Below are 13,135 nucleotides of genomic sequence, written 5' to 3' on the forward strand. Positions count from 1 at the left end.
AAAAATCTTCAACAAAATACTACCAAACTGAATCAAATAGCATACCAATAGCATTATACACCATGAAAAGTGTGACTTACCCTAGGAACACAGGAGTGGTTCAACATACGAAAGTCAGTCAATGTAATACATCACATTAATAAAACAAATGGGAAAAATACCCACGTGATCAGCTCAATTGATGTAAATAAAGCCTTTGACAAAGTGTTTTAAAGGCAAAGAAGAGAACTTTGTCAAAATGATGAGCGGCATTCATGAAGAAACCCACAGCTAACATCATACTCAATGGTGAAATACTGAAGGCTTTTCCTCTAATATCAGGAATAAGACAAGGATGCCTGCTTTCACCCTTGCTACTCATCACTGTACTGGGAGTTTCAGCCAGAACAAAAAGGTAGGAAAAAGAAATAAAAGGCATCCAAATTGGAAAGCAAGAAGTAAAACTAGCTATGTTTGAAGATGACAAGATCCTACTTATTAAGAAAAGCCCAAAGAATGCCCTCCCCCACATAATAGAAGAGATAATGAACAAATTCGGCAAAGATGCAAGATACAGGAGCAACCAAAGAGGTGAAAGACTTGCACACTGAAAACTATAAAACTTTGCTGAAATAATTTAAATAAGACATATAAATAGAAAATACATGAACTTAAAGACAGACAATATTTTAATATGGCAATATTAGTTCAAAAATGAACAGATTAAATGTAATCTCTATAAAAATTCAAATGACATTTCTGCAGAAATAGAAAAGCTGATCCTCAAGTTCATATGGAACTGCAAGAGGCCCCTGGTAGCTAAAACAATCTTGAAAAAGAACAAAGCTGGAATACTGAGACTTTCAGATTTCAAACTTTACTATAAAAGTACAAGAATCAAACCAGTGTGGTATTAGTATAAGGATAGACATGTAGGTTAATGGAATAAAATTAAGGGTCTAGAAATAAACCCATACATCTATGCCCAACTGATTTATATCAAATGTGCTAAGACCATTCAATGGGGCAAGAATAGTCTTTTCAGAGACTGTTGCTGGGACAACAGGATATCCACCTGCAAAAGACTGAAGCTGGACCCCCACCTCACACTGTATAAAAACAAAATAAATATTGTTCAATGATCTAAATTTAAGAGATAAAACAGAACTCTTAGAAGAAAACATAGGGGTAAATATTCATGACTTTTTATTTGACAATGGTCACCTAGATATGACACCAATTTCACAACCAACAAAAGAAAAATTGATCAACCTGGTTTTTTTTAATTGAGGTATAGTCAATTCAACCTGTCAGTTTCTGGTGTACAGCGCAATGTCCCAGTCATGCATTACATACGTTTATTAGGATAAACTAGCTTTAATCAAAATTAAAATTTTATGCATGAAAGGACACTATCAAGACAGTGAACAATGTCCTTTAAAAAAAAAGAGCGAAAAGACAACCCACAAAATGGAAGAAAATATTTGAATATTTACAAATCATATATCTGATAAGGGTCCAGTGTCTGAAATATGTAAAAAGACAAACAATCCAATTTAAAAATAGGCACAGGACTTGAACAGACATTTCTACAATAATATATACAAATGGCCAGCAAGCACGTGAAAATATATCAGCATGATTATTCACTAGGTAAATGCAAATCAAAACAACAAGATACCATCTTATACCCACAAGGGTATAATAAAAGAAAAAGAAACAGTTTGATGATCCTGAAAACATTAAACACAGAATTACCACCCCAAGGTATAGTCACAAATTCCACTCCTAGATACACAGTCCCTCCAAAATTGAAACAAGTATTCAAACAAACATTTATACACAAATATTAACAGCAGCACTACTCAATACCCCAAAGATGTCCTATATGTCCAACTATGGACTAACAGGTAGAAGAACTGCTCTTTATACATACACTGGAATATTATTCTACAATCAAAAAGAATGAAGTACTGATACATACTATAACATGGATAAACCTCAAAAACATTATGGTAAATGAAAGAAGCCAGACACAAATGATTACATATTGTATGATTCTATTTATAAGAAATAACCAGGAAAGGTAAATCCAAAAAGGAAGCTGGTCAGTGGTTGCTAGGGGCTTGTGATAGGGGAAAATGCGATGTGACTTCTCAATGGGTACATAATTTTCTTTTTGAGTGATGAAAACATTTTGAAAGTAGATATGTGCGTGTATATTATAAATGTACAAATACCACTGGTTTGTTCACTATAAAATGGTTAATTTTAAGTTATATGAATTTCATCTGAATTGAAAATTGAAACATGAAAAAATGAGGCACTTTAAGAATTAAAAACACTTTGGCCTGGTTTACTTTCTGAGATACAGAAAGCTGTGGCATACCTTTAGGGGTTATATATTGCAGCAGAATTCTGTATGATTTGAATTTCCAAGGTTTAGAAGAAAAACTCTGCATCTGTGGAAGGCTTAAGGGATATCAATAAATGGCTATAACATTTCATATGGATGGTATGCAAATGAAAATGATTCTGCACATGCCCTTTTGATTTGATTATAAACATCATGAAATAGGCTCATAAGGACTATGGTCTTTCATAATAACAGCAGCATTAGAACTCACCATAAGAAAAAAGTACCATGGCTTGGGCACGCCATACTTCCCTGGAAAGACGTTTTCTATATACCAGGTCGCGAGGCCATACAAGAAGGCATCAAGTAAAAGCATTCCCGACATATGGCCAAGGACGAGATTATCGTCAAGGCTGGCTGGTGTCCAAAGGTTATTCCACTTAACACCAATTCCTGAAATAGAAAGAAGATATATACCATAGATGACAGCTCTGTGACTGAAACAGCAAAGAAAGAAGTTGATACCCTAAATTTTGCCACTGTGAATTATCTATATATTGAGACCCTTAGGTCATCCAAGAAAGTGATGGAATATATAATAACATTGATATCCTCCCTCCTCCCTTCAAAACCTACCAACATAAATAGGGATGACTGAGACAAGGTCAATGGCTGAAACAAAAATAAACAGTAACAAAAGAGCTAAGAAAAATCCAGACCCATTAGAAGCTATCCGTCTACCTTTCCTGTCATGCTAAATTCCTATTGAAATAACCGTTAGGATATACACATTTGGAAAACTATTTAACAGCACTAGAGAAGGATGGTGACTACCAAGTGAAAGAGAAAAAGAAGTTTTGCTCATAGTACTGATGGAAAGGGAAAAAAACTCACCAAAATAATACATGTAATCTTTTGTTCCTCTACTTTCTCTATTTCTGGACAGAGTGTAGCAGAACTGAAAAAGCATTAGGGCATCCAGTGAACTCCTAATTCAAAGAGGAGAGACATGAAGACAACAATGGCCCATGAAACCCATCCTTTCTTCAATTTTAGCCCTTCCTCTCCTATAGATCAGTACTAAGAGAAGAATATTCATGAACACTGTGTCTTTGAGAAAGCTGTAAGAAAAGGTAATTGTTTGAGAAAAAAGTGTTTAGTGGAATTAGAGATAAGTATCAAAATGAAAGTCATTTTGAGAGGCCATGAATAGCAAATTAGAAACCATGGAAAAAGAGAATATAGAACACAAAAATCAGGAATTGTACCATAACTTGAGAAATTCTGCATCTCAAAATAAAATAGGAGTCCCTTCAAAACAAAATAAATAATATAGAAAAGAAATAATAACTGAATAATAAAATAACCTGACAAAAATAACTCAGAGAACTAAAAGTGTACATCCTGTTGCATATTAAGCCAATGGAAATCCCACCTCTAGATGAAGTCTATTAAATTTTTGAATGTTTCATGTATAAAGTAAGAATGATGAAAGTATCCATAAAGAAATCATATGCATGACTGGATATTCACTGGGAGATTTTTGTTCATAGATGAGAAAATTAAGTATCTTAAACCCTCTTCATTAACCAATAAATGCAATGAAATTCCCAATAAATCCCAACAAGATTTTTCATAGAATTTGACAAAGTGACCCTAAAGTTTCAGTGGAAAAGAAGGTGGTACAAACAACTGAAGAATTACAAGGTATGGGGACAGGTCTAACAGATATTAAGACTCATTATAAAGCTATAGCAAGTAAAACCATTGTGGTATCAACACAAAAGAGACTAAAAAAGATCAACAGAATGAAAAAGATAACCAAAAAGATCCATGCACAAATGGAGACATGATGTAAAACAAAGGTGGAATGAGAAAGCAGTACAGAACAAACTATCCAATAAATGATTCTAATAGCTTTATTTTCATGTGAAAAATAAAATTAAGTTCTCACCTCATAACAAATAGATATATCAACTCTATGCTTATTGCTAGTCAGATGTAAAAATTTAAAAATATTAAAGAAAATATATAATTATTATTTTATGACTCTGGGTATGGATGGATTCCTTTAGAAGACCATTAAACTAAACATTTTTGGAAAAAAGATACCATAAACACAAATTAAAATGAGTCACAGCGTAAGGATAATTATTTACATTACCTACGACACTTAGAGGATTGAAATCCTTTTATGTAACAAGAAAGAATTCCTCTTCTTCCCCCAAATTAAAATATATTTAGATGCCATTTTTTTCACTTAGCAGAAAAGATGAAATTATTTGATAGTGTAAAGGATGTAAAAATCTGAAATACTCCTCAATTTATGGCCCATTTATCCTTATCTTGTTTTGTGACCCAAGAATTCCAAAATGTAAATGTCATTTTGGAAAGGACACCCTTTTCTAGACAGGAAGACAAGTAGGAAAGCAGCCTGCCCTCCCCCTTCTCCTAAGTAAGAAAAGAATGAAAATAAGGTACAGAGGACAGGTCCATGAATCCTACGTTTTCCTGTTTCAGGGAAATCCTGGAGAAACTTTCAGGTGGGATTGTGTAGAAATATCCAATACTGTACGATGGTGGCATTTGTATGGCAGAGTAAGGCAGAGGCAGCTAGATAAATGGGCCTGAAGTGATGCTACTGGCTCCTCATATCTTAAAAGTCACATTCAGAGCTTGCATAACTTTGCAAGTGTTTGTGAAGGCCAAAGAGTCTCAGAGAGGGCCAGACGAAGGCAAGGACCTGGGGGAAGAGATGAAGGCTACGCATGGTAAGCTATCCAGAGCCATGTTTCTAACAGATGACGTACGAGTATCTTGTTCAACGTGAGCCATATATAAACAGTGACACTTCAGATTGTTAAGGGTCCATAATGCAGCTCAGGCTTCAGGCTAGGTACTCTACCATAGAGATAAAATATCCAATAGATTTGAGGTCCCCATTTCCCTCCATCATAAGAGAGCTCATTAATTTCCATTCCCCTCCATATCATCTTGAAGAGTCCAAGAAGGAAAGATGTCTCAAAGATTGACTAATTCAGAAGAACCTGAATAAATCACTGGATTAGACTTACATTACATTTATTTTCTTTAGCCCAGTAGTGTAGAGTTTGGAGGAAAAGTAGTTACAGGAAGCAAAGAAGCTAAATTTGCCTTTTACCTGAGAATAGTATATTATTGGAAAGGATGTAGAAAAACTCACGTGTTGTTGGTGGGAGAATAAACTGATCTACATTTTTTGAAGGTTACCATAATAGCAATCAAAATTAAGCTATGAATATCTTACTGGATACCATTTTTATATCTAGGAATTTATATTAGTATGCAGACCATATGAACTAATATATGCATACTATTGTGGGTAACAGTAAAAATAGGAAAACTCTTAAATGTGCAATCATAATCATAGAGAACTAGTTAATTAATTATAGTTCCCCTTTGCAATGGAATATTAAACAACCTCGTAGAAGAAAGTAGCATAACTTTATATGGGAAGAGGCCTAATAGATACCATTAGGTGAATAAAACAAGTTGTAGTATAGAAGGTTTAAAATTCTTTGCTCTTTGACAGTGTATCTAGGGTGTTTATTGAAGAGAGATGGGAAACTTTTCATTTTTCACACTTCTAATTTTTTACAGTTCACATAATTGCCTTTATAATAAAAAATCTGAGGATAAATAATTTTTATAACATTTTCTTACCTCCTCACCCACTGTCCCACCCACATTACCTTTCTACATTTCTAGGAATCAAATATCAAAGGCATATTTGCAAGGCAAACTCTTACTTTTTATTTCCAACTTGACCAGAAGTTTAATCCCCAGGGCCAATGCAACATTTGAGCTGAGACAGGCAGCCACCTTCCTGGTGAGAGTTATGTGTCCATAGTTTTGAGCAACGGAGTTAAATGGAAAGAAACTGGCAAAATATAGGAAGCTTCCAGCAGAAGCAGCCATACGGGCTGCAAATAAGAAGGAAATTATAAGGTCAGTTTAAAGCAATATATGAAATAATGAATTATAAAAACTTTATTTAGTGTATAAATAAAATACACTAAAGGAAAAGAATGCAAGCTCTATGAGGGAAGAGAATTTATCTTTCTTTTTCACCCTCATATCATTAATGTCTGGACCACAGCAGACATTAGTATGTGTTGAATGAATTAATGTATAGGGTGAGCTAATGTATAGGATATTTACCGCATATGATAATTGTTTATGGTCATGTAAACAAAAAATGACCCCTACGTATGTTACAGAAAAATCTTTTCTCCTTTTTAAAATCTATTTACTCATGATCACTTGGCTTGAGAAATTATAAATGTATGATTATAGATCATCAGTATTAACCTAAATTGAATATATTGATATTTCTAGAGAGTTTGAGGTTATGGGTAGACTAAAAAGCCCGGATGAAGTTTTTAATGCATGCTTCCAATCTAAATCATGATATCCCAAAGAAAGAATAATTGAATAAACAGTTAATTATTGGGAGTTGAATGTGGTTAGGTCCATAAATATGGGATCCTGTAAGTTAGAAAAAAAATTTTTTCAAGGTTATTATTAAGATAGGAGATCAAGATGGTGGAGTAAGAGGATGTGGAGCTCACCTCTCTCCAAGAACACATCAAAAATACATCTACATGTGGAATTATTCTCACTAAAAACTGCAAACTGGCAGGATTACTGTAAAATCAAAGCAGTAAGAAAGATAACACACATAATTGGATAGGATGAGAAGAAAAACAATCAAGTCAGAACCTGTGTAAGAGGGGACTCAGAGGAAAAGGAAGATTGCACGGACACCTGCCCTGGGAGCTGAGCAGGTTGAGCCACAGACTGGGCATCCCAGCCCTGAGGTCCTATGTGGAGGAAAAAAGCCCCTTGACTCATTGGAGAACCACTGAGACAGATAAAAAGGCTGGGGAAGCCTGGACTCCACTCAAGAGAAGTGTGTAGGTGCTAGCTTGCCCAAGGCAAAGTGGAGAAAAGTCTAACCTATTAGCTGCCAGGTTTTCCATAACTACCTTGCTGTGTGTCCCAGCCCAGGCCATGTACACCATCTGGCTCCACTCACAGCATGCCACACTAGGTAGACACTACTACTAGATCTGAGACAGCCATGATTAGGGAAAATATGTGGCTGTGGGCTGTATCTGAGCAGAGTTGCAGATGCCTACAAAGGCAAAGCACTGGACCTCTTTTAGGAGCATGAGACCCACTTGCTTCAGCAAACCTCTCCTTTGAGGCAAAGATCCTGGTGTGGAGAGAAGTAGAAAGACATAATTAAAGGGAACAGAGCCAGCTCAAGCCTGATCCTTAGGACTTCTTCTCCAGCAACTTGGGATCACACATGTCCTGTGACAGGATGCTGATGGCCACTGCACAAAGAGGAAGTCCTGCTTAACATCCTGCACAGACTAGCACCTCCATCTCCAGCCCAATGCCCTAACAAAGTGATGGCTGCTGGCACACTCTGAAGAATGACATGATTGTTGTAGACATCAAATCCAGCCCTCTCACCAGAGGTACTGGGCACATGCCATCTTCACAGGGAAGCTCCCACATTAAAAATACCCTTTCAAGACCACAATAGGTAACTGTTTCACCTAAATTCACAGAGGCAGAAAAAGTTAAGTAAAATGAAAAGGCAGAGAAACTACTCCCAATTGAAAAAGCAAGAGAAAACCCCAGAAAAAATAAATAATTAAACAGGAATAGATAATTTACCCAAGAATTGAAAACATTGGTAAAAAAATGTTAATTGACTTAGAAAAAAGAAATGACCTGAACAAGTGATCATTTAAAAAAGGAAATAGAAAATACAAAAAAGACCCAATCAAAATAGATAATTGACAGATTGGGATTTCAAAATGTAGAATAGATAAACAAGATTATACTGTATAGCACAGGGAAAAATATACAAGATCTTATAGTAGCTCAGAGAAAAAAATGTGACAATGAATATATATATGTTCATGTATAACTGAAAAATTGTGCTCTTCACTGGAATTTGACACAACATTGTAAAATGATCATAACTCAACAAAAAATGTTAAAACAATAGATAATCGAATATCTGAAATAAAAAACACATTAGAATGAATGAATAGCAGACTAAGCGATACAGAAGAATTCATAAGTGATCTGGAAGATAGAAGAGTGGAAATAACCTGATCAGAACAGCAGAAAGAAAGAAAAAAAATGATATGATTCTCTATATAGAAAACCCTAAAGTCTCCTCCCCAAAACTATTAGAGCTAATAAATGAATTCAGCAAGGTTGCAGAAACAAGATTAATATACAGAAATCTGTTGTGTTTCTATACACTAATAATGAAATATCAGAAAGTAAGAAAAACCCCAGTTAAAGTTGTATCAAAAAGAATAGACTACCTAGGAATAAAATTAACCAAGGAGGTGAAAGATTCATACTCTGAAAACTCTAAAACATTGATAAAAGAAATTGAAGATGATACAAAGAAATGGAAAGCTATCCCATGCTCTTGGATTGGAAGGATTAATATTCTTAAAATACCCATACTACCCAAAACAATCTACAGATTTAATGCAATCCCTAAGAAAACTCCCATGACCTTTTCACAGAACTAGATACTCATAAGATTATCAGCAAGTTTCTAATCAGAAACCTTTAAGACCAGGAGGCAATGGGTTGATATATTCAAAATGCTGAAAAAAAAAGTGAAAAATAAGAATTCTTAATGCAGCAAACTGTTCTTCAAAGGGAGAAACGAATAACAAGTAAACAAGAAGACCTGCCCTGGAGGAGAACTAAGGGAGTTTTCAGGTTGAAATAAAGGGACACTAGATAGTAAGTGGAGACTATATGAACAAGTAAAGATCTCCAGTAAAAGTAAATTCATGTGCAATTATTAAAGCTAGTATTATTGTATCAACTAATCCTCAATAAAAAAGAAGGCAAGCGAGTCCAAGTCAGAGGAGATGTGATGATCACAGTAGAGGTTGGAGTGATGCAGTTGCTAGAAGCGGGTCATGAGATAAGAAACACGGATAGTCTCTAAAAGCTGGAAAAGGCAAAAAATGGATTCTTTGTTATAGGCTCCTGCCAACAACTTCTTTTGGCCAAGTGCACATAGGACAGTCTTCAGAATAGACCATATGACCATATGTTAGGCCACAAATCAAATCACAAAACTTTTATGTTAAGGTAAATATCATATAAACTACCTTCTCCAACTATGACAGGATATGATTAGAATTCAATAACAGAAAGAAAATTCACAAGTTTGTGGAAATTAAACAAGGCACTCCTGAGCAACCAATGGATCAAAAAAGAAATCACAAGAGAAATTAGAATGTATATAGAAATGAATGAAAATGAAAACACAACATAACAAAACATAATTGATAGCAGTACTAAGGGGGAAATTTATAGCTATAATTGCTTACTTTGAAAAAGAGGAAGGATCTCCAATCAACCACTTAACTTTACAACTTAAGAAACTAGAAAAAGAAGAACAAAACCAAAAGCTAGTAAAAGGAAGGAAATAAAGATTACAGCATAAATAAAGAGAAAATAAACAAAAGCAAAAGCTGGTTCATCAAAAAGATTTAAAAATCTATAGCTGAATTGACTAAGATAAATGAAGAGAAAACTCATATTATTAAAATCAGAAATGAAAGTGGGGACATAAACATTGATTCCATGAAAATAAAAAGAATTGTAAGAGAATATTATAAAAGGTTCCTTAATTTTTTAAAAAGCATTTTACTGCGGTGTGGTTAACATGTAAAAATTGGTACAAATTTAAAGAATACAACTCACTGAGTTTGGGGACAAGTACACATCCGTGAAACCATCACCACCATCAAGGCCACAGATATATTCACCACCTCTCGAAGTTTCTACCCACCTCCTTTATTATTATATTTTCTTTAATAAAAGGTATATCCTCTCCACAAATTTTCACTACCCAATACACTACTGTTAGCTATAGGAACTATGCTGATAGTAGGTCTGCAGAACTTATCTTGCATAACTGAATTTTGTACCCTTGGACCATCACCTCCCCATCCACAGCCACCCCTCCCCTAGTAACCACCACTGAATTCTCTCCTCCTATATATCTGACTATTTGAATTTCCACACATAAGAGAGATCATACACTATTTGTCTTTCTGTGTCAGACTTATGTTACTTAGCATAATGTCCTTCAGGTCCATCTATGTTGTCATAAATGGCAGAATTCCCTTCTTTTTTTAGGCTGAATAATATTCCATTGTATGTATATACCACATTTTATTTATCCATCCTTCCTATCCATCCATCCTATCTATCCATCCACCAACGAACATTTAGGTTGTTTCCATATCTTGAATACCGAGAATGATGCTGCACTGAACATGGGAGTGAAAGTATATCTAAGAGATCCTGATTTAATTCGTTTGGACAAATACTCAGAAGAGGAATTGCTGGATCATATGGTAGTTATATTTTTAATTTTTTGAGGAATCTTCATACTGTTTTCCATGGAGGCTGAATAATTTTACATTCCCACCAATAGTATAAAAGAGTTCAAATTTCTCTCCATTTTTGTACACTTGTAAAACTACACTTACAGTCTTTTGGGATTTTTTTGATAATGGCCATTTGGACAGGTTGAGGTGGTATCATTGTGGTTTTGACTTGCCTTTCTCAGGTAATTCGTAATTTTAAGCACCTTTTCACACACCCATTGGCTATTCATATATCTTTTTCAGAGAAATGTTTATTCAGTTCTTTGGCCCATTTTCAACTGTTATTTGTCTTACTGCTATTGAGTTGTAGAAGTTCCTTATATATTTTGGATATTAACTCTTTATCAGATACAGGGTTTGCAAATATCTCCTTTCATTCCATAGGCTGCCTCTACATTTTGTTGGTTATTTCCTTTGTTGAGGAAAAGAAGTTTTTAAATTGACGTAGGAGTGAAAAAATTATGAGTGCTGAGTCAGAGTGGAGAGAAGTGTGTTCAAGGTTTCAGAGGCACCTGAAGAGACCCCAGCCAAATGTCCTGGATAAAGAGACCTAATAATAAAGACATCTGGGCTAGAAATGCAAATACACACCAGAGCATGGTGCCAGCAGGACTACACTCACACTGGAGACTCTAGGGAAGAGGGTACTCCTTGTCTCCTCCGGCTCCTGGTGGTTGCCAGTATTCCTTCGCAGCACTCTAAATTCTGCATCTTATCATTCAAAGTTCAGAAACCTTCCACTTAGGTTACTCTACCTTACTCACTTTATAATTCTAATTGTTTTAAGTATTTTCTTTACCTAAGTTAAACACCACATTGGATGTATTGTATTATAATTTTGCTTCATCCATCAAATTTGACCTAACAATTTCATGAGAAGTAGAATAGTCTATTATACTCAGTCTGTTTTTCGTCCATCCCCATATTCTTTCCCTTGTGCAGTTCAAAAATTTGTTATCATTAGCTATCTTTTTAGAAAATTTCCTTTAGCCATTCTTTAAGAGTAGGCTTGCAGGCAACAAATTCTCTTCAATTTCCTTCTTCTGAGGATTTCCTATTCATGGCTGGAATATAGTTTTGCTGGATACAGAATTCATTTTGGGCATTTCTGTTCTTCAGGACTTGAAAAATGTGCTGCTTCCTTCTGGTTTAGATGAGAAATTTGCATTTATTCAAATTGGCATTCCCCTGTAAGTAATGCATTGTTTCTCTTTTTCTGCTTTCTAGTTTTTTTCATTGTCTTTAGCTTTCAGAAGTTTAATTATGATGGGTCTTGGCATCAGTTTCTTTGAGTTTATCTAATTTGGGGTTCACTCAGCTTATTTAGATTGTATATTTGTCTTTCACCAGACAATAAATTTTCAGCCATTACTTCTTTGAATATGGTTTTCTTTTGAAAACCTATTCAGTCCCACATTTTCCCTAATCTCCTTTTGAGAGTCATTGATATTAGCATTAAATATGTTGTTGTTATCCTGCAAGTCCTTGAGAGCTATACATTTTTTTCAGTATATTTTCTCTCTTTATTCAGAATGTGTAAATTCTATTGACCTGTCTTAAATTTCAATTATTCTAGCTTCTTTTTATTTTACTTAAGTTTTTAAACTTCTTGTATTTTTCAGTAATTTCTATTTTTTTAGTAACTTCTATTTCTTTGCTGAGATTTCTGTTTTCCACTTGTTTTGAGAAAATTCATAACTCCTTCATGAAGCATTTTTATGATGGCTGCCTATATTCCTCTTCAGTTAATTATAATATCTGCTTCACCTCAGTGCTGTCTGTTGACATAAATGTCATTTCTCATTCACTTTGTGATTTTCTTGGTTCTTTGTGTGAGTGACTTTCTATAATATCCTAAACATTTTAGGTATAATGAGACTCTGAATCTTAATCTTTTTTTTTTTTTTTAAAGCAGGCAGTCCCTCTGTGGAGGTGTAGCACAGAGGTCAGATGGGTGTATAGGTTCCTCTTCCCTGCTGACACTTCTTTGGGAAAAGGAGGGTACTGACATACACTGCCTCATTGTGGATAGATGAAGTGGAAGTTCAGATCTCTCTTTGGCCCTGCTGACACCTTAATCAAAGTGGGGCACTGACTGACACCACCTCTTTACCTCTGATTGAGGATGGAAGCTCAGCTCTCCACTGGGCATCATTTGATGCTATAGGGTGGGAGGTGGGGAAGGAGTGCTAACTACTTTTGCACCACACCTTGTTCAGTCCCGTTGCTATTGGGTAGATGTGGAAGTCTAGCTCCCCAGTTAGCCTTACTGACACCAGGGGTGCTTACTGGAACTGACTTG

The 13,135-nt window shown here is 35.1% G+C and overlaps 1 protein-coding gene across 2 annotated transcripts in view; it reads right to left on the reverse strand.

The window, feature by feature from the left end:
- LOC102508612 (ATP-binding cassette sub-family A member 3) overlaps positions 1-13,135 on the reverse strand; it is a 122,752-nt gene that overhangs the window by 79,417 nt on the left and 30,200 nt on the right. Inside the window, exons 2-3 of one of the 2 annotated variants that reach the window (XM_032460898.1) lie at positions 6,124-6,297; positions 2,607-2,788 (exon numbers count right to left, since the gene is read on the reverse strand). In XM_032460898.1, coding sequence (XP_032316789.1) covers positions 2,607-2,788; positions 6,124-6,292 — 351 coding nt within the window. In that variant the 5' untranslated portion in view covers positions 6,293-6,297. The remainder of the gene's footprint in view (positions 1-2,606; positions 2,789-6,123; positions 6,298-13,135) is intronic. The other variant, XM_032460897.1, reaches the window with a different exon arrangement.

Source organism: Camelus ferus, chromosome 18, assembly GCF_009834535.1.
Source record: "Camelus ferus isolate YT-003-E chromosome 18, BCGSAC_Cfer_1.0, whole genome shotgun sequence".
Lineage (NCBI taxonomy): Eukaryota > Metazoa > Chordata > Mammalia > Artiodactyla > Camelidae > Camelus > Camelus ferus.